General features: G+C 43.8%; 1 protein-coding gene across 1 annotated transcript in view; it reads right to left on the bottom strand.

Annotated features, from left to right (window-relative positions):
* The window catches only part of LOC103744709, a 53,734-nt gene that overhangs the window by 16,886 nt on the left and 16,122 nt on the right, over positions 1-20,726 (bottom strand). The window contains 8 exon segments of the mRNA XM_029570128.1: positions 79-187; positions 260-262; positions 326-610; positions 882-1,177; positions 1,316-1,616; positions 1,776-1,895; positions 3,057-3,129; positions 3,187-3,408. Coding sequence (XP_029425988.1) covers positions 79-187; positions 260-262; positions 326-610; positions 882-1,177; positions 1,316-1,616; positions 1,776-1,895; positions 3,057-3,129; positions 3,187-3,408 — 1,409 coding nt within the window.

Genomic DNA, 20,726 nt, shown 5'->3' on the forward strand with positions numbered 1-20,726 from the left:
AACAGAGCCTGGAACTGACCAGTGGAGGCTAAGTACTGTGAGTCCTGGGAAGTGGAGGTCTTCTGTCCTCCTTCCCTGGTCAGAGTGAACCCACCATATCCATGTCGTGAGACACACTGGAGGGTCATGTTCTCTCCTGAGGTCACCACAGGGCTGGGCAGGGCTGACAGCTGAGGTTTACTGTGGACTGTTAGGTTGGAAGGAGGCTGCATGTTAAATGAACTCCCACATTGTCTCCCAGGGTTGGGCTGTGAAAGACACCCTTAAGATGAGAACACTTTTCCTGATGGCAGAGAAGGGGGATGGGGAGCCTGAGTTCCCTCACCTGTCATCACCAGCTCCAGGGCGTCACTGCACTGAGTCCAGCCAGCAGGGCTGTAATAGTAACAGCAATATCGCCCTGCATGTTGCTCTGTCATGGATGAGATGGAGAACTTGGCCTTCTCCCCAGGCTCCAGTGGGATCTGTGTGTCCCAGGGTGCTGAGATTCCCTCTTTCTGCAGAACATATTCTTGGGCATTGAGAATCCCCTGACACCAGATGGTCACGTGACTGCCTGAGGCAATCACAGAGCTTGGCTCAGCCCTGATGGTGGGTTTGTGGTGAGTCTCTGCAAGGAAGGAGGGGCCATGTCAATGTGTCTCTTTGAGCAGTGGCACAGTGATCTCTACACTCAGAGATGACTCTCAGGCTGACCCTGGGTAGCAGAAGGACCCTGGAGCCCTTTGAAGATCCATCTCCATCCTGGAAGTCCCAGCCTTCACTCTCTCTGTCTCCCTTTGGCTTATGTATCTTGGGTTTCACAGTTCCCACACTCTGTTGAAGGTCTCAGAAGCCCTAAGTTCCAGTGTTATTCTAGGGTGAGGCTAGGGCTTCTTCACCTGAGACCTGGAGCTCCAGGGGGTCACTGGGTTCTGACCACAGCTGTGGGCTCCTCAGATTATACCTGTAGCATCTGAGCCTCCACTTTTGACTGGGGATCACGGGGCCCACAGAGAACAGGGCCTGGTACCGCCCTGTGGAGTATATATACTGTGGGTTCAGGGTCCAGGAGAGCTCCTGTGGTCCTTCCTTCTTCAGCACGCATCTATCATATCCGTGTCCTGAGACACACTGGAGGACGATGTTCCCTCCTGAGGCTACTGCAGGGCTATACTGAGCTGAGAGGCTGGGTTTGCTGTAGTGGTATCCTAGGAGAGGAGGCAGAGTGTTAAGTGAACTCACACAGTCCTCACTGTCCTCCAGGCTGGGCTGTGAGAGGGGACACATCTGAGAGCAGGACCCCTTTCCTCAGAGCAAAGACTGGGGCTGAGACCCTTGAGTGACCTCACCTGTGACCACCAGTTCCAGGGGATCACTGAATTCTGACCAGCCAGCAGGAGTTTGATAGTTACAACGATATCGCCCTGCATGACTCCAGTCAAGGGATGGGATGGAGGACTTAGCCTTGTTCCCAGGCTCCAGCAGGGTCTGCATGTGCCCAGGATATGGGTTTCCCTCTTTATAGAGACGGTACTCCAGGGCCCCTGATGTCCCCTGATGTGAGAAGGACACCTGTATCCCTCTGTTGACCACAGAACCTGGCTCAGCCCTGAGCGAGGGCTTGGGAAGGGTCCCTGCAAGGAAATCAGACTTTAGGTAACAGGACACACTCCCTTTGATTCCTCTTAGGTTTTCCCAGCATCAGCCACTCCTGCTTCTCTCTGTCTCCATTGTCCACAGGTGACCCCTTGTCCTCAGTGAGGAGGACTTACCTGTGACACCTGGGTACACACCAGCCAGCACTGGGGTCCTGAGGCCCAGGCTCAGTCCTGGAAGAGAGTTCTCTGTGAGAGACTTGCCCTGAAGCCTGGGCACATCCTTCCCCCCTCGTTGCCTCTGAGCCCCTGAGATGCCTTGGGATTGATTAGAAGGTCTGTGCATTGGGGTCCCTCCCAGACTAGGGTGCCTCCCCCCAGCATTTTGCATGTCAACCAGGCAGAGCAGGGCTGTGAAGGTGGGAGTCATGGCATCTCTTCCTTGTGGCAGCAATGTTGCAAATGGCTGGGGACTGTGCCTTTCCCAGTGGGCAGACACACAGGGTGTGGCCTTTGGAGGCTGGGTCCTCCTTCCTGTCATGAGGCTGTCACCTCAGCAGCCACACAGGAAGTGGAACTGTCCTCCTCTGGAGCTCTGTTTTCCCCCAGTGCCATGGCTTCAGCAAACTTCAGACTCTGTCTCTGTCTCTGTCTCTGTCTCTCTCATCTCTCCTTCCATCTCTTCTTTTTGTAGATGATCTCACTATGCACACCAGGCTGTGCTCAAGCTCACGTTTTTCTCTCCTGCCTTTGCCTCTCCAGTGCCGGTATACCGAGTGTGGATCAGCACCTTGGCTTTTTAAAATAATTTTAAGTAGATCTTCACAAATCCCAGGCAATCCTCAAACTTCAGATTTTCCTCCCTCGCCTCCTGTATGCTGGGATTACACGCAGATGCCTGGTTGCAGTCTCTTCTTACGGACGAGGCAGCCCCCTGAAACCCATCCACATCTGCTGGAACTGTCTCCATGCCATCAAAAGTCAAGAGTTAGCACCAAACAGACCAAGTGCCTTTCCGAGCCAGGACCTCCCAACTGTGAGTGGTTCAGGGCTTGTCCTCCACTCTCAGAGCCTGTGCACTGGGTCTCCTTCACTTCTTCCACCTGACCATCATCACAGTGTTGAGGGGTCCTTCTCATGATCAGTTATCTCCCCAGCCCTGGAGATGCTATGGGGACTTTGTGTGAACATTTTCTGAAGACAGGAACAAAGCTCTGTTTTCTCCAGATAGGGCAGAAATGACAGAAAGAATCGATTCCCCACAAGTCCCACTTGGTGAAAGAATAAGTGTTTTCAATCACTCACAGAAGTGTGTGTGACCTACTGTCAGTACAGAACTGAAGAGACGTTTCTCCCTGAACTCAGCTATCTGCCTATCGCTACTCAAGTAGTGGTGGGCCCTCATGAGCTCCCCCTTTATGAAGGGACAAGTTCATCAGACCAGTCTTGTTCAGGTCCACTGTGGGTCATCACAGTTACTGCGAGTCAAGTGGTCAAGGGTCACACCATGCCTGGAGAACGGTGTTCCACAGTGGGGAGATGCAGGTTGATGCTGCAGGGGGGACGCAGAGCAGCAGAGACACACTGAGCATCTGACTGTGCAGCTCACCTGGAGCCTCTGTCCTGGGGAGGAGCCCAGAGGAGACACGGAAACAGGGAGGGAAACCCCAATGCTCTCATGGCTCTGGTTGGTGTTCCCTTGCTGAATAATCCCCTCCCGATATTTCCCCACCTCCTCTTTTTTATCCACATCAACCACCTCCATCTTTATGAGATCAACCTTCTTGGCCATTCTTGCTTCCCCAGTGCCCCTAAGTCCTTGGTCAGAATTCTAAATGGAGGAGGTTTACTGTGATTCAAGGCCTCTTCCCTCCCACTAGCCTAACTATCTCTGGGCATAATTTTCCTTCTTTACATCTTCTGTCTTACCACTTCTCAGTGTGGTTATGAGGTCAGTTGTACTTGTGACATGAAGAGGATCAGTACTGGCTAATTTTCAGACCAGGGTGCAACATGGGTTTGGGACATGTCAGGTTCATGGTCTTGGACAATTCTTTGTGACTAAAGTTTCCCAATATGCTCTTGAGTATTTAGAGATGACCCATGTAGTATGTAGCACAGTCTTGAGAATAAAACCAATAATAAAAAATGTTGTGTCTTATAGTCATATGGTAAATCAGATGTCACCAGCTGAGGGTCCTCATGGTCTTCTCTATACCATGGGCTTAACAAATACCCCATTCCCTCAACAACAGAATTAAATGTAAATAAATTCATGCAGAAAGGCATAGTCAGTGTCTAGATTCTGAGCATCCACTTAAGGGCAATAACCCTATCTTTGGACATCATGGGAGCTGCTATGAAATGCTGAAACCTGATCTAAACTTGTCCTCTGGGGAAAATGATGGTGAGAGATGACAGCTGAGATTAGCTTAGGGAGTACAGTGAGGGGCTGTTTATTTTCTCATGGCACAGCCATTGATAACTCTCCTGTCTCAGAACCATGACCAAACATCCATCCTAAGAAAGTGCTGTATTAATTATAGGGTACTCTTAAGAAACAGAATGATAGAGTCATTCCTATCTTCTGTCCTTTGAGATATGCCCAGTCATAAGTGACACATCTTCAATGGAAACTCTGTATCTGTCTCATGGAACACAGGAGGGCAGCAGGCAGAGAGAATACTAATACATCCCTCAACTCTCACCAGTGAAACTTCCTCATACAGCAGAGTGCAGTGCACAGGGAAGGCCACAGCTGGCTAAGTTTTAGTGAATAAGAGATTGCAGTGTGTGTGTCCCTGCATAGGACTCCTATATTAAACCTCACCCTCCCATGGCTCAGGGACCATTGCAGAAGAGGGGCCAGAAAGATTGTAAGAGCCAAGGTTGGTTCATAAATATAAGAAAACGGGCTTTCAGGCCATTGGAAACTTGCTCATACGAACTTGCAAAAATGGTATCAGTGTGCACAAGACCCATGCTGACTGAATCAGAAAAAAACTCAGCATAGACCTAGATAAATCGGTAGCAGGCTCCGACCTGGCCAAACTTGCAAAAATGGTATCAGTGTGCACAAGACCCATGCTGACTGAATCAAAAAAAACTCAGCATAGACCTAGATAAATCGGTAGCAGGCTCCGACCTGGCCTAGGAACTATTGGTAACTGATTACTGCTAGGTAAGGGAGAGTAGATCTTCTTCAAGATGTCCAGATAGGCTGACTAGACTCCAGTGGATGAACTTGCATAAAAATACAATGTTGACAAATGTGTGACAGGATAGGACTTCACATACATGACAGAATGCATGAAAATGGGTCGGGAGGAGGGAGTTCAGGTGGAATGGATGGGAAAGAGTTCTAAATGATTAAGTTCTTTTATTAAATACACAAAAACTCAATAAAAATATATTTTAAAAGAATCAGAAAGGACAGGATGAATATATATTTAGGGGGATTTATTACTGTGTCTTTCATGATACAATTTGTGCCCTCTGACAATGGCTGTCTTCACACTAAAGAGGACAAGAACCCAGTGACTGTTCAGTCTATGAGAGTAGATGTCTTCATAGTCCTAACCTGGCCCTGAGGTCCTGGAGGATTCATGGAGGGCCACTGGCTTCACTCCATGGTGGATTCCTGAATGAGCCATTCTGACATCAGAGAAGTGAAGAAACAACAGTAGCATCAGGAACAAAACTGATCAACTTGCCAGTGAGACCCAAAGGTTAGGAAAAACCAAAGCTTTTCCCTCATGCCCCCTTTAATCTGGGCTCTACCAAAAGGGGACACCCACATTTATATAACCCAATCCACTTCAAATAACCCAGTCATGACAATCCTTCACAGGTGTGCCCAGTGATTAACATTGTAGTTGATCCTGTATCTAGTGACGTGACAACCAAGTTCACAGCACAGGTCCACAGCAGAGCTCTTCTTCCATTTCTATCCAGCCACCATCTTCTCCACCCTGCAGACACTCTGAGCTCTCATTGACACATGCAGGTTGGGAATCTGGTCACCTTGGGGACATGATTCACCTACGATGTCTAAGAACACTGATGCTCACGGGGATGAGTGTTAGTGTGTGGACAGGGCTTTCATAACAAGTCTAAGGTGTGAGTAGATCCAGAGGGAACCTGAATAGGATCCTGTAAATAGGTCTCCCTGTAAATTCCCTGCTGGCAGCAGCACTTGGCATGAAGAGATACAGGTTGGAAACTGCGAAGTACATTAAAATCTGTCATTCAAAACCTGTCACTCAAAACCTGTCACTCACATTAGAGGTTTGTGACTCTGTGATACATTTTCAGAAGGTGGCAGTAATGTGATGATTTTGTGAGAAGCTAAAATAATGTGTCCTAAGGAAAGAAACTCTGTTTCAAATCACTGAAACATTCTGATCCAAGTGTAGGCAAAGGGAGTTCCAGCCTCTCTACAACCAGACCTAAATTGACGTGAGCAGCCTCTTTCCCTCACAAAGAAGATTCATTTTTCCACCTTCCCACTTCCTGTGTGTGAGTGGGAAGGATGCATGCTCAGAGACTCTCAGAGGTGGTGCAGAAGACTTCCTGTGTTTTTCAAGGTCTTGTTACCAAATGTCCCAGCTACCCTCCAGTCAGAATAAGCCTGAGCATGTGCCCATTTCCATGTCAGGCCTGGGTAAGGCCTCCATCCACACACGTCCACTAGCACTTGCCAGAGTGGTGGTCATACAGGGATGTGTGATGGACTGGATCCTAAGGGAAGCTTTGATCCTGTGTGATCCATAAAATGGGGAGGATTCCAAACCAATGGAATTTCATAAACATTTGCTGTTTCCTTGATGCTGTGACTTCTGCCCACTGTGTCAAACCTCCAGGACTGAAGGGTACGGCTCTGTGCCCCTCACACCCATCCTCTGCTTTTCGTCTAAACAAGTCATAGCCATTGAGAGAAGCAGGACAGACCTGAGAGGGCTGAGGATGGAGCAGCTACAATGCCCCATCCCAGGATCCCCAGCACTCAGCCACCAAGAGTCCATGGAGGCCACGTCCATAGAACACCATGTCTTCAGTTGAGGACATCCAGAGCAGGAGTAAGGTGGTGGGAGGCAGCTGCCCCTCCTTAGACAAACAAAAGTGTTCCCCAGGCTCTGCCTCAGCACTGCCATACCCATGTGTGAGCACTGTGGGTACTGGGTACATTCAGACATAGGGGTAAAAAGGAGCTGTCTTAGAGAGAAGAAAGATGGGTGGGGTGGCAGCTGAGGACTCACTAAGGCCTTGCTCTGAAGACCTGGCTTTCTCTGGCTATGTTCTTCTTGTCTCCCCTCCCATCTCTCATTCCCTCCCTGACACCGCCATCATTCATCCCAGCTATCACCTTTTGGGCTCCATAAGCAGGACCAGGGGAGAATTTATTCCCTAACTGGATGTTCTGGGCTCTTCACATGAAAATATGATGTTCAGGGCATTGCTGAGGCCAAAGCACTCAGGAGAGAGGCTGTGTATGCTGCAGACTGTGCTAGCCCCTTTATGAGCAGGTCACAGAGTCCAGGGTAAAGTCAACCCAAGAAACTCAGCCTGGTGTTATCACCCAGAGGGCTGTACTCCTAAACACCGGTTAGGAAGATTGGCCAGGTTGGAGAGTTGGTCCCTGCCTTCTCCAATTTTGCCCTGCAGGTGTCACTTCCCCTCACACTCTATGTCTCCGGCTAAGGAGACCATAAACCACAGAGTCTTTTCAGGCACCCTCCTCCTCGGGTTCACCTGGGGTAAGGTCATGGTATATTGCTTGGAACATTTGATTGAAAACATTTCCTCACTGAGATCAGACCCAACAGTCGCTGGGCACCCACCACATTTGGAAACCACTCTTGCCATGTCTGTATAATCTGAACTTTAACCTGTAGTTGGGAGTCACAGAGCCACGGTGAACAGAGCCTGCATGTGCCCATCTCACTGTTACTGTGGATACCAGGTTGAGGAGAGCCTGTGTTCTTGTTCCACCATTAGAATAAAGCTGCCACATCCAGGCCATGAGACACTGTTGCCAAGGACTGTCCTCCAACAGAGAGACCATGGACAGATGCCTTTTTCCCAAGATTGGTTGCACACACTTGCTTAGGATCATCACAGCCTAATTTGGCTGGTAAACTCTTCCAGAAAGGAGGGGCAAGGAGAGTCAGTCACACCTCCCAACCAGCCAGTTGGTGCCAGTTCCAGGAAGGGGAGGGGCTAAGGGTATACAACTGGAGAAGGTGTAGAGAATCTCTCTTGAAATTTTCTGCAGCTGTGGGGAAGTCATGATCCATGCCTGGATGGAGACTTTCCAGTGCAGCCATAAGATGGGGCACCCACAGTCCTGAAAGTAATTATCACCCACTGCTCTGTAAGTAAGTCCAATAAACTCAACTGGTTACCCAGACTAGTTTGACGAAATTGTACTTCGGTTTGTCATAACCAAGGGAGGAAGGGGCCCGACATTATTTGCTTCTCCTGGAAGGAATTTTAGCTACAATTGGCATAGTCGACCAGGATATGACAAAATCCAGGGTGACTTTGGGAAGAGGGATGGTATTGTCTCCGATAAGAGAGAGACCAAAAACCAAGGGAAGCTGAGTGAGAGGAGAGTGTTGGCAGAAGAAATTTTCACATTGTGAGCTATCCCCATAGGGCTGGTGGGGGTAGTGGCAGTGACATGGATCATTCAGTAGATAGTAAGATGCATAACTAAGGTGAAGTCACCTAAGCATGTGATATCAGTGGGAGAAATCCTAGGATGGCTGTCCTCTTGTAGGTGGTATGGAGTGGCACACCTGCTTGACCAATGGGACGCACACAGGAGTATGGAGATGCTTGGAGAACAGCTGAAGGTCTACAATAGACTTTACAAACCCCAAGAGTAGGGCACCAGGGGTGAAAGTTTCAGGGAGGGTTTAGACCTAGCTGACTCCCTAGGGAAGCTCACCCCCTCATGGCCTGAGCTTTAGTTGCTCATAATTTCCTTTTTCTCTGACTTCCTTATTGATGGAAGGGACAGCCTGTTCTCCTCTAACTCTGCCTTTAAGCCTCCTCATGATTTCTCCTTCTCCTTCAGCACGTCTTATCTTCTGACCATGGCTCCTCAGCTCATTCTGTCACAATGCCCCAGGCATTAATGCTTACTGAATGAAGTTCACTGGTTTCCATGTAAGATACATGAGTACATGAGTTGTGTTTACCAATCTTCAACCTCAAGCATGCCTCTGGCCTGCTTTCCTAAGGGTAGGCTATGTTACTGTCCTTTCCTTCAAGGTTGGTGTGAGATAGCCAGTCCAGTGACATGGAAGTGTTTAAAACTGCACTAAAATTCTCTATAATAAGAAAAGGATGACAAGGCCCAGAGTAGTAGGAGTGACTCCCTGATCTTCAGCTGTGCCCTTTAGCTGCAAAGGGACATGAGAGGTAACAGTGCATCCTTGGGGGAGATGGCCACAAAGATTTACAGGACTTCAACAATGTTGAGAACACCTGAGTTCTATTCTCAGAGAAATTGTCTCTTAAATATGGATTTGGAGATTTCATCAAGACAATAATATCTGAGTGCTGTGGGACTCTGCTTCTTGCTATAATGTGGGTAATACTTCTAAAATACACTAGGTCACGGTACTCCTACTCAAAACACATAAAATTTCATTAGTGATTTTTCTTTTATCCATTTTTTAATGATTGAAAAATTCACAAGGCATCCTTTAGAGTCCACGGCTGAATAATGTAGAATATATTCCTCATGTTGCATGGCCACCTGCATCTAGTTCCTGGACACTGTCATCATGACCAAGGGAACTTCATGCCCATCAAGCAGTCTCCTCAAGTTCCTGCTTCCTGCATCTGTGGATTTGCATATTCTGTACCCTTTTACAGATGGAATTACACAGTGTATGATGCTTTGTGCCCAACTGTTTAACTGAGCCTATTTTTCATACACTGTTCTACAGGTACACTACCATTTGTTAGAACACAGATTTGCACATTTAGCCCGGATCTTACAGCCTGAATGAGACCGCACCTCCCTGCTTCTCTCCCAGGAACAGATAGTTAACAATAGACTGTGCCTTGACCTGGCAGCTCTCACTTCATGGCATCTAGTTCCAGCATAGTCTTTGTCATGGTGTTGAACTAAATTAAATGATGTGAAATGTTCTGCCACACCTTAAAAGATTATGAAAAGTCAGAAGTCTCCTATGTTCTGAGGATTTGTGATGGAGATTCCTCAGCAGGACTGCTTAGTAAACTGCTCTCTTATGAGGCTCTCCTGGCCCTCCCCCATCCCCTTGCCATTCCCCTCACAGCAGCAGCAGCTCTCTCTCTCTCTCTCTCTCTCTCTCTCTCTCTCTCTCTCTCTCTACCCCGCCCCCCCCTCTCTCTCTCTCTCTCTCTCTCTCTCTCTCTCTCTCTCTCTCTCTCCAACTCTTAATGAAGCCCCTTCTCAGGCCTCTGCCCTGCCCTCTCATTCCCCACCCCGTTTAGCTCTTCCTGGTCTAATATTCCTCTTCCCCTTCATATCACTACATTCTACCAACCCTCCGAAGAAGCTTATCCCCACCTATCCATGGCCATTCATTAGCTTCTTGGCCTCTGAATTTTCAATGTGAAACACGCTTGGTAAATTGGGGATGAACTGAAGGAGAGGGAAGGGGGTGAGACTTTGGTCAAAATACATTACTTGTGTGTATGAAATTCTCAACCAATACTATTTCTTAAAAGCACGGTGGAAAATCTAATGGAGAGGGAGGCTGCTGTGAGTTCATGGGAAACTCAGCTTTCCTGACTGTCACTCAAGAGAGCTAATTGGTCTTTGAGCCAATCACAGAAGTGATTACTTGTTGGTTTCTGACCTAGGTCTGTTACAGGCTCCAACTTGCTCTTCTCCAGCTGCCCTGAGACAAGGTAATGTGCTCTTCATAAACAACAAAACTATATCCTCAAAATCTGAGGATCACTCCCCTCATTCCTGATTTCTACTCATCCACTGAGGTGCATTTTCTGAGCACTTGGAGAAGCAGCTAGTAGACGGGCCATATTACTGTAAGTATTAACGCTTGAACTTGCTCCAAAGAAATGTGCTGCTCTCTTCCAAGCATGGAAAAAGTGAAGAGGATCCATGGTAGAGGAAGTCAGTCCCCAAGGGATGCGTACAGTGTCTGTATTAGGAACTAATCTGGGTGACGGAATTTTCATCTATGTGAACCCAGCCCAGCATCAAAGAGTGCGGGGTCTTGCTAGTTTCACACACAGTCACACTCATTTATGAGTTTTGTGACTACAAAAATAGGGGTAATAAATGAATCAAAGATTCTAACTAAAACTTTTCATTTCCCAATTACTGTGACCCTTAAGCAAGGCTCCATCCTTGTGCCATTGGATGTACAGATGTGGCTGGCTGAACCCAGGCATTAAGTAGACTGGGAAGGACTTCTACCTGTGACTCAAGACTCCAGGGTTTCTCTGTGTGATGAGCACAGGAAAAGGTTTTGGACATCAATCAAAACAGCTGTTCTGCAGTCACAGGGTTATGAATTTTTTAAACATCCACTTTGGGCTCGTGTAATGGGGACTAACTCTCTTGATTAGATTTAGTAGGACAAGCTTAAGACATGATTGACATCATAGAATCACATTCTTGCTTGGAAACCAAGTGCTCAACCAGGCTGAAAGGGATGACTCCCCATGACCATGTTGGAGGAGTATGTTTCTCCTGCTGCACAGTAGACCAGCTGACCAATGTTGATAAGTGACTACGATGTGGTCACCGTGTCCCTAGCTCACATCTGCAAAGACCAGCACATGCTCATCACATGGCTTCTGATTTGCATAATATGGCAAGCATCAGAGTCATGGGAAACTCTGAGATGAGACCAGGTCCCAACATAGCCCTAACCAAGGCCCAAATAAGCCCCATTTCTCACCAATATTTCCATCAACATATCTATGGCTTACAATCACTGTGGTGTCCCTAGATCTCTGGAACCACGTCACCTGGTACAGCTCCATTGCCCTCCCTCCCTGAGACCAGCACCGCTTCATTTCCCAGCAGTCCTGTAGTGTTGTAACAGGAGCAGTAATCATACACTTGAAACCTTCAAGGAAGGTTGGTGTTAAATATTTTCACTACAAGAGAAAATGAACCAAGTGTGTGGTAAATGTGATGTTGTTGAATTTGTTAATTACATTGATTGTGACATTCATTTCATAATGTACATATGTATAAAATCAATAAGTCATACACATCTAAAACATATAGTTTTGTCAGGGACGATCCCACACTGAAGGACATTGGAACAAAATCAGACTCTATAGTTCTCAATATACGTAATAGAGTACATGAAATTGGATGGAAGGTATTAATGGGAGTATAGAGGATGGGATCTAACTATGATCAAAATATATTTCAGGAAATTTCCAGAACTTCAATGAAAATGGCAACTTTTGGAGCCTGAGAGAGGTGGGACCATAGCGTACAGAAATTATCAAGGGAGAGATGAGGGAAATGGAGACACTCTAAATCGGGGGGAGATAAGACAGGGAGAGAAGGAGGAGACGTAAATAGTGCCTAGCTAGTATAACAAAAGAGGGAATTGTATTAGTCCAAAAGCCTACTGAAAAATTACACATACAATATCCCTACATGAGTCCGTGAGTATAGCTGAAGGCTACATAACAAGAAACAGGAGAAACCTTCCTTTGAGTTGTTAGCCAGGGTAGTCCAAGGGACTCCCAAAATTACCCAGGCATTAAGCAGACTGGGAAGGACTTCTGCCTGTGACCAGAGACTCCAGGATTTCTCTGTGTGATGAGTATAGGAAAAGGTTTAGGACATCAGACAGAACAACTGTTCATTACCCCCAAGATAAAAGTGTCATTTTCTAGGCCAGACAGTGTTGGGGATTTTTGTTTTGCCTTGTTTGTTTTTGTTGTTGTTGTTTGGGTTTTGGTTTTTTTGTTTGTTTGTTTGTTTTGTTTTTTGGCTTTATAGCTGGGCAGGACAATTGATTGGTTTCTCCTTTGGCAGCTTACTTAGTATCCCCTAATAACATGAGAACTAGTCTGCCAGGAGGAGGCTTCCAGGTCAGTTCCAGCTCGATCGTTCCAAGTCCTGTGTCCAAACTGTGACCTGTCTTCAGCAGTAGGGCCTTGCCTTCAAGTTCTTGGAGGAAATCAAGGGCTGTGGCAGTAACCTATGTTATTTTGGGGAATCTCTTGGACTACCCTGACCAACAACTTGAAAGGAGATTTCTCCTGCCTTGCCCTGTGATTTTTTTATTACATAGCCTTCAGCTATACACATGTATTCATAAATTTATTGTATGTGTATTTTTCAGTGACACTTTGAACTAATACTTTTTCCTCTTGTTATTTATACCATCTAAGCATTATTTACCTCTCCTCTCACTCTCCATGTGTGGGACAGCAAATTTGTGCAATCACTGTGAAAAAAAAAAACAAAACTAAAAGTGTATCTACCATACAATGCAGCCTCACAATCGCTTGATACATACCCAACAAATTTACACCACTACAGAAATATTTATGTTTGATGCTGCTTTTCACAATAACTAAGAAATGGAAACAACCTAAATGTCCCTCATCTGATGAATATCCATTATAGCTGGTACATTTACACAATGAAGTTTTATTCGGCGGTAAAGAAAAAAAAAATCATGAACTTTCCAGGAAACAGATGGAACTAGAAACTTTTGTACTAAGTGGAGTAACACAAACTCAGAAAAATGAGGCACATATATTCTCTCTCATTTGTGGATCTTAGCCCCAAATCCCTAGATGTGAGTACATATCCTGAAGTAACCACGGGATCTAGGCAAATGGTAAGGAACCATGGGGATAGAGGGGAAGAAGGAGCTCTAGAGAGGGGGACAGTAGGAGGCACGTCTTAATAAAGGGGAGACAGGGGAAGGCAAATACTTTTAAAAGGGAAAACATTTTTAAAGGAATTTTTTAACCTTTGGTTCCTCCTCATTGTTAATTTTATTTATAGATCCTAAATTGTCTTGCATTTTATTTTTCTTCCTTGAACACTGTGTTAAATGAGGATCTGGGGATGGGCAGCTGAATAGAATCACATTTGTCTAACATGTACGAGACCCACCCTGTGTTTAGCTCTAAATCCATAAACCCATCTTATGATGTGCAAGGTTCTTATATTGTTCCCAGTGATGGCCAGTCTATCTCCTTTGAACTGCTGTGAATTATGATCTGTGATAAAATTTCCGTATGGTGACCAGTGTGTTCTAAATTTCACCTTTTGAGGTGATCCAGGTGAAGGATATTCTCAGAACAGTTTCTACAGCCCAAGACTGAATTTCCAGTGGCTTTTGGGATTGTTAATATTGTCAATTTGACCGGATCTTGAATCACTTAGGAGACAAACTTCTGAGCACATCTGTGGATGATTATCAAGATTAAGTTAATTGAGGTGGGAAAACCCACTCTAAATGTGGGAGGCACCATCCCCTGGACTGATGTCCTGGACTGCATTGAAAGAAGGACACAAGCTGAGCACCAGTGAGCAAAGCTTTCCACTTCCTGGCTGTGGATGAAATCTGACCAGCTATTTTATGCTTCTGCCTCCATGCCTCCCCCATTTTAATGAACTACATCCTTGAAAATGTAAGACAAAATCAGTCCTTTCTTAAGTTGCTTTTTCAGGGAATATCACTTCAATTGGAAAATCATACAACTGTTTCTCTGGCTTTCTTTGTCAATATGTTATTTAAAATGAAATATATTGAGTACATTTTCTATTTTCCACCATTTAAATTACCTTTAAAATATCTATGTTAAAAACCAATCAAAATGTTATTATTGAAAGATAAGTATTCACCGCCTTTCATACAACAATAAAAAATTACTAAGGATTTCATGGGACAGGATTTCATTTAGCTATGTACCCACTGGTGAGTCCAGTAGAATTCTGTGGATAGTTCCAAACCCATGGTCACATAGACGTCCCTGGTTAAAATCAGTGGGGCTCAAAACAAAACAAAAAAGACATGAATGTGGGAACAGGACATGCAGGGAGAATGGGAGGTAATGGTGAAGGAAAAGAGGTGTGAGCAGGTGGGACTGTGTAGCCATCAGATTGCACTATGCAGGTATATGTATTTGCAAAATAAAAATTCAGCTAAATATACCTTTTAATTTCCAGAAAGACATTATTCTTTTATACAAAGAATGTGGAGAAAAATTGTTTCCATTCCATAAGACAGCATTCCTTAGGCAGCTGCAGTGAAGTAATCTTGGAAAGGGATGAAGAAAATGCTTTAATGATCTAAGGGGACCATCACAGGAGGAGTGAGTGTGAGGAGCCAGGGCACCCTTGAAAGGTTGAGTGTACACAGAGAGAAGATGAAGGGCGAGGGGTAGAGTTACACCTTGATAAAGGTTTTGCTCAAAAATTTCTCCAGTTGAGGGAACCTAGAATTTTTAAAGTTGTACCTTACATTCTCATCCTTAGACAGATGTCTTCAGGTGAGGGTCCTAGTGCTCTTCTCAATAACATAGGATTAACAATTTTCACATTTTCTGCAGTGACAAAGTTGAAAGTTGTATTAATTAATTTATGAATCAGAGAAGAGTCTTCTTCAGGGTCTACAGAATCAGGACCCCTATCTCTCGACATGATGAAGGAGTTGTGGCTGAAGCAACCATGTGAGGAGTCATTTGTCCTTTTGTCTTTCTCCACCCATGCTGAGACTAGACCTCTACTTCCGCTCAGCGGAAAATCAATATGGGAGCTGTCAGTTGAGTTTATAAAGTAGGAATGATTGGCAGTTTCTTTTCCTCTAGAATTGTGGGACCATTTGAAATTCATGTGCCTCAGGATCACCCTCTCAAACACTCTGTCCTATGTATCCAAGGTCTTGCATTCTTCCAAAAGGATGCTGATGTTGACCTGGGAATGTTTTTATCCTCTGTTTCAAGATGTCAATCCAAAGCCTCTTTCTGCACATGAGCAGTCTTTTTTATAAGTAAAGTTAAATGTCATTTTTAAAAGGGAATTTTTTTCTTTTTTTATGTGTATATTTTACTGAGTTTTTGTGACTTGGACTAAGGGACACAAGAGCAATTTTAATGATCAATCTGCCCTAGTCAAAGTAACAGATTCTGTTTAGTGTTTCTGAATTCCATAAATAGAAATTAAATTTCCTGACAAGATCAGCCAATTCAAATCTCAATATCAAGGAGATTTCTCTCCCACTTCCCAGCATTTTCTATTAACACCCACACTTTCTCATGCCTTTAGTGGGCCCTAAGAGCCTATCATCATCTTAAGAATAAATTGAAAGAGATGTTCTTGATGTTCAAGGAACTAGAGGGGAATATACCCACATGATGACACACAGGTATGAAAAACACAGCACACAAATGGAACCTGAACCGCATGCTCGTATTAATACTCTACATGTTTTGAGGGCCCCTGGTCAGACATGAGAACTGCAAGATGCTGAATTGGAGCTGTCCACCCACCAGTGCTGAATGCAGCCCTAGCTATCGTCTCTGGAATCATCTAAACCGTGTAGCAGTTCCAGGGATCTGACGTTCTCTTGTGACCTCCACAGGTGTTGCATGACGTGAGTGCACTAACATGCATGCAGGAAATACACTCATACAAATAAAGTAAAATAAAGTATTTTTTTAAACTAACAAGGAACTCAAGGGAAAAAGGTGTTTATAACTGTCTTACAGTTAAACAGGGTACTATAGTCCATCACGATGCAGAAGGCTTGGTGGCAGGAATGGAAATTTTAAAAAATTATTTATTTCCTAACAACATGATTAGAAGAAGAGTTTCATTATAGCATTAACATATTCAATAAAAAATTCCAGAGGAAAGATGTAGCTTTCAATATTGGCAATAAATTTTTAGGTTCACAGTTGCATTAATACAGTTATGCAATATTGAACTCATTATAAACCTTTCAAGACATAAAATTGAATAAGGTTTTAACCTTTATAAAAGATCTCCATTTCATTTTAAAATATACTGTTTCATACAGAAAACTCATTTTTAATGCTACTAACATTTAGATGTGACTCTAATTTCTATGTATCTGATTATTAATATTTACAGTCAGTTACTTTCTGAGATCTACCTGAGCATGGACATAAAATCATCAGGCAGACATCAATGGTATTGTGTTTCACCTCTACTAATTAACATGGAGCAAATTTTTGTGCTTCTTCCTCAAATATAACTCTTTGTTTTAATTTGTTGATTGTGTGTATTTCATATAGAACATCCCTAGCAATCTTATTCATCTATATACCCACATCCCAAATGGCACCCTCCGATAACCCCCCCACTGGAGCTCATATACTCTGTCATCCCTGTTGCTGTACACTGTGTGGTCAGTGGCCCCAGCAGATAGCCAGTGCTTGTCAATCCACTGAATCTAGTCAGCCTATCTAGAGAGCCTTACTTTAGGAAGACCAGCTGTTCCTCTTCTAGGAGCAATCAGTTGCCAATATTCCTTTAGATAAGATCTGGGTCTGCTCTTCATTTTCCTGGTTCTATTCTGGGTTACTGTCTGGGAGTCTCTTGGGCCACCCTGGCCAACAACTCAAAGGAAGGTATCTCTTGTCTGGTATTGTTTCTTGTTATGTAGCTTTTAGCTGTATACATGGACTCTTTAAGAATTATATTGATCCCTTTAATTTTTGGTTATACTTTCTTTTTGGGTGCTTAAGACCATAGAATTGGCCCAGATAAACCAATTTATTTTTACTCTTAAGGTCATTTGCGGGTCTGTTCCTCAGCAGTCACAGGGGCTTGAGAGGAGCCCCTGACTCCTTTCTTTTACCAATTCCATCTATGTGAAGATAAGTGAAAGTTCCTGCTCAACCATGGCTGGCTTCATTTGGAAGCATGTTTCCTCTGTGTTGACCCTCCTCTTTGTAGACTGGACACAGGTTCAAGTCCATTTTGTGGGGTATCCATGGCCTCTTTGATCAACCAGAAAGGTGATGCACCACAGTTACAGGACATTTTGAGAGATGCTCATAGTCCCCTGGAACTAGTTGACATAGGAGGGCAAGGAGCAAAAACTGCCCCTTATATCCCTCTGACCAGATTAGTATAGGCCACAAAGTATGGCTGTTAAACATCCTAGATTAGTTCCACCAGTCTGGTACATTTAATTACCATGTGCTATGTAGATAAAGCTTGGACAAAGACCAAACATTCTCAAATAAACCTTGTCTAGGCATGTATTATATTCCTTGAGCTAGTTGTATGTATAATTTGTCAGTAGGTTGTTCAATTAATATGGTTCCCTCTAGTTTTTTAAAACTAGCTAGGCATTATTCATCTCTCTCACTGTCTAGCTCTTCCACCATGGTTTCCCCTTTTAAAGTGCCCCCATTTTTTTCCCAATTCTCCCTTAATAATACCCTTCACCTATGGTACCACCTCTCGAGCTCTTTTTTTCCCTTTATTCCCAAGGTTCTTTGTATAAACCTCCCTCCCCCTCCCCTTAAAATAACCCCATTTTTGTCCATATCTCCCTTATTAAGGCCTGTTTCCTGCTGTTCTTCTCTTTCAGATTCTACTTTTCCTTTACCTCCCTGGTTCCTTTTCATTATCCTGGTTCCTGTAGTTATGTCTGGATACATACTCACTTGTAAAGATTTGGTGCTAGGATCCACATATGAGGGAGAACATACATCATTTTTTCTGATTCTGTGTTACTTCACTTAGTATGGAAGTTTCTAATTCCATCCATTTACCTAAAAATTTCATGATTTCATCTTTCTTTACTGCTGTATAAAACTCCTTCGTATAAATGAACCACATTTTCATTATCCACTGGTCAGTCGAGGAACAGTTCCATCTCTTAGCTATTGTGAAAAGAGCAGCAACAAACATAGATGTACAAGAGTCTCTGCAATAGGAAGAGTTCTTTGAGTATATGCAAAGGAGTGGTATAACTGTGTCAAATGGTAGGGTTCATTTGCAGTTATTTTTTAAATTTTTTTATTTATTATTTTACATGTGTGTGTGTATTCCCTGTGTGTAGGTAAGTGCACTCCTGTCTTGCAATGCCCACGGAAGACAGAAGAGGCTGAAAGAGCCTCTGGAACTGGAGTTATGGGCAGTTGTTAGCTGTCATGTGGGTGCTTGGATTCAAACCCGGGTCTTCTGCAAGAACAACCAGTGTTAACCACTGAGCCATCTCTCCAGCCCCATTTGTAGTTTTTTAAGAGTTCTCCACACTGCTTTCCATAGGAGTTGAACAAGGTTGCAGCCCCACCAGCAGTGAATGAGCGTTCCCCTTTCCCCACATCCTCTCCAACATATGGAATCATTTGTTCTCTTGATCTTAGCCAGTCTGACTGGGGTAAGATGAAATCTTAAAGTGGTTTTAGTTTGCATTTCCATAATTACTAATGTTGTTGAACAGCTTTGAAGATGCTTCTCAGACATCTTTATTTACTCTTTTGAGACCCCTCTGTTCAGCTCCTTAGCCCATCTTTTAATTGGGCTATTTCCTTTCTGGATTCTTTGTTTTTGAGTTTGTTATATATTCTGGATGTTAAACCTCTGTCAGATGTGTCTCTGATGAAGATTTTCTCCCACTCTGTGGGTTTTCTCTTCACTTCCTTGGTTGCTTCTTTTGATGTACAGAAGCTTTTTAGTTTAATGAGGTCCCATTTGTCGATTCTCGACCTTGTTTCCCAAGCAATTGATGTCCAGTTTAGAAAGTCCTTTCCTACACCTATATCTTGTAGGTTATTGGTTATTACCAATGATTTGTTCTAACAATTTCAGAGTTTCAGGCTGCACATTCATGTCTTTGATCTATTTGGAGTTGACTACTGTGCAAGGTGAAAGATATGGGCTCAGTTTCATTCTTCTACAGGTGGAGATCCAGTTTTGCCAGCACCATTTGGAGAACATGCTGCCTTTCCTCCAGTGAATTTGACCCTTTGTCAAATATCAGGTGGTTGAAATTGCATGTGCTCATATTTGGATCTTCAATTTTGGTCCATTGACCTATGGGTCTATTTTTGTGCCAGTACTATGTTGTTTTTATGACTAGAGCTCTGTAATACAGTTCAAAGTCTGGTATAGTAATCCCCCCAGCATTGCTCTTAGTGCTCAGTGTTTCTTTGGCTGTCCGAGGTCTTTTGTGTTTCTATATTACTCTTAGGATGATTTTTCCAACTCTGTGAAAAATGTCATGGGGATTTGATTGGCATTGCATTGAATCTATAAATGGCTTTTGGTAGGATGGTCATTTTCACAATATCAATTCTTCTCACCCACGAGCATGGGAGGTCCTTCCATTTCTGAGGTCGTCCTCAATCTCTTTCTTTAAAGGTTTAAAATTTTCATTGTAGAGGTCTTTAATGTCTTTGGTCAGGTTTATTCCAAGATATGTTTTTTGCAGCTATTGTGAAAGTGAATGTTTCCATGTATTCTTTCTCTGATTGCTTGTTATTGTCATATAGAAATGCTACAGACTTTTGTCAATTAATTTTGTGACCTGCCACTTTACTGAACATGTTAACAATTTCCAGGAGTTTTCTGGTGGAATTTTTGGTGCCCCTTAGATATAATATCATATCATCTGCAAAAAGGGATAATTTGGTCCCGTCATTTCCAATTATTACTCCTTTAATTTTCTTCTCTTATTATTCTTGGAAGAGTTTCAAGCACTCTGTTAAAAAGGAGTGGAGATAGTGGACAGCCTTGTCTGGTTCCTGATTTTAATGATAATGCTTACAGCTTTTCTCTATTTAGAATGATGGTGGCTGTGGGTTTGTTGTACATACCTTTAATTATGTTGAGGTATGTTCCCTCCAGTCCAATTCCCTCTAGGACTTTAAACATAAAAGCATGTTGAATTTTGTCAAAGGCCTTCTCTGCATCTATTGAGATGACCATGTGGTTCTTATCTTTGAGTCCATTTGTATGATTTATGATGTTTATTGACTTCCATATATTGAACCATCCCTGCATCTCTGGAATAAAGCCAACTTGATCATGATGGATGAACTTTTTGATATGTGTCTGAATGCAGTTTGCAAGTATTTTGTTGAGAATTTTTGCATCTATGTTCATTAAGGATATGGGTCTACTGTTTTCTTTTTTGTTGTATCTTT

The sequence above is a fragment of the Nannospalax galili genome, unplaced genomic scaffold (genome assembly GCF_000622305.1).
Source record: "Nannospalax galili isolate Female #2095 unplaced genomic scaffold, S.galili_v1.0 scaffold1243, whole genome shotgun sequence".
Classification (NCBI taxonomy): Eukaryota; Metazoa; Chordata; class Mammalia; order Rodentia; family Spalacidae; genus Nannospalax; species Nannospalax galili.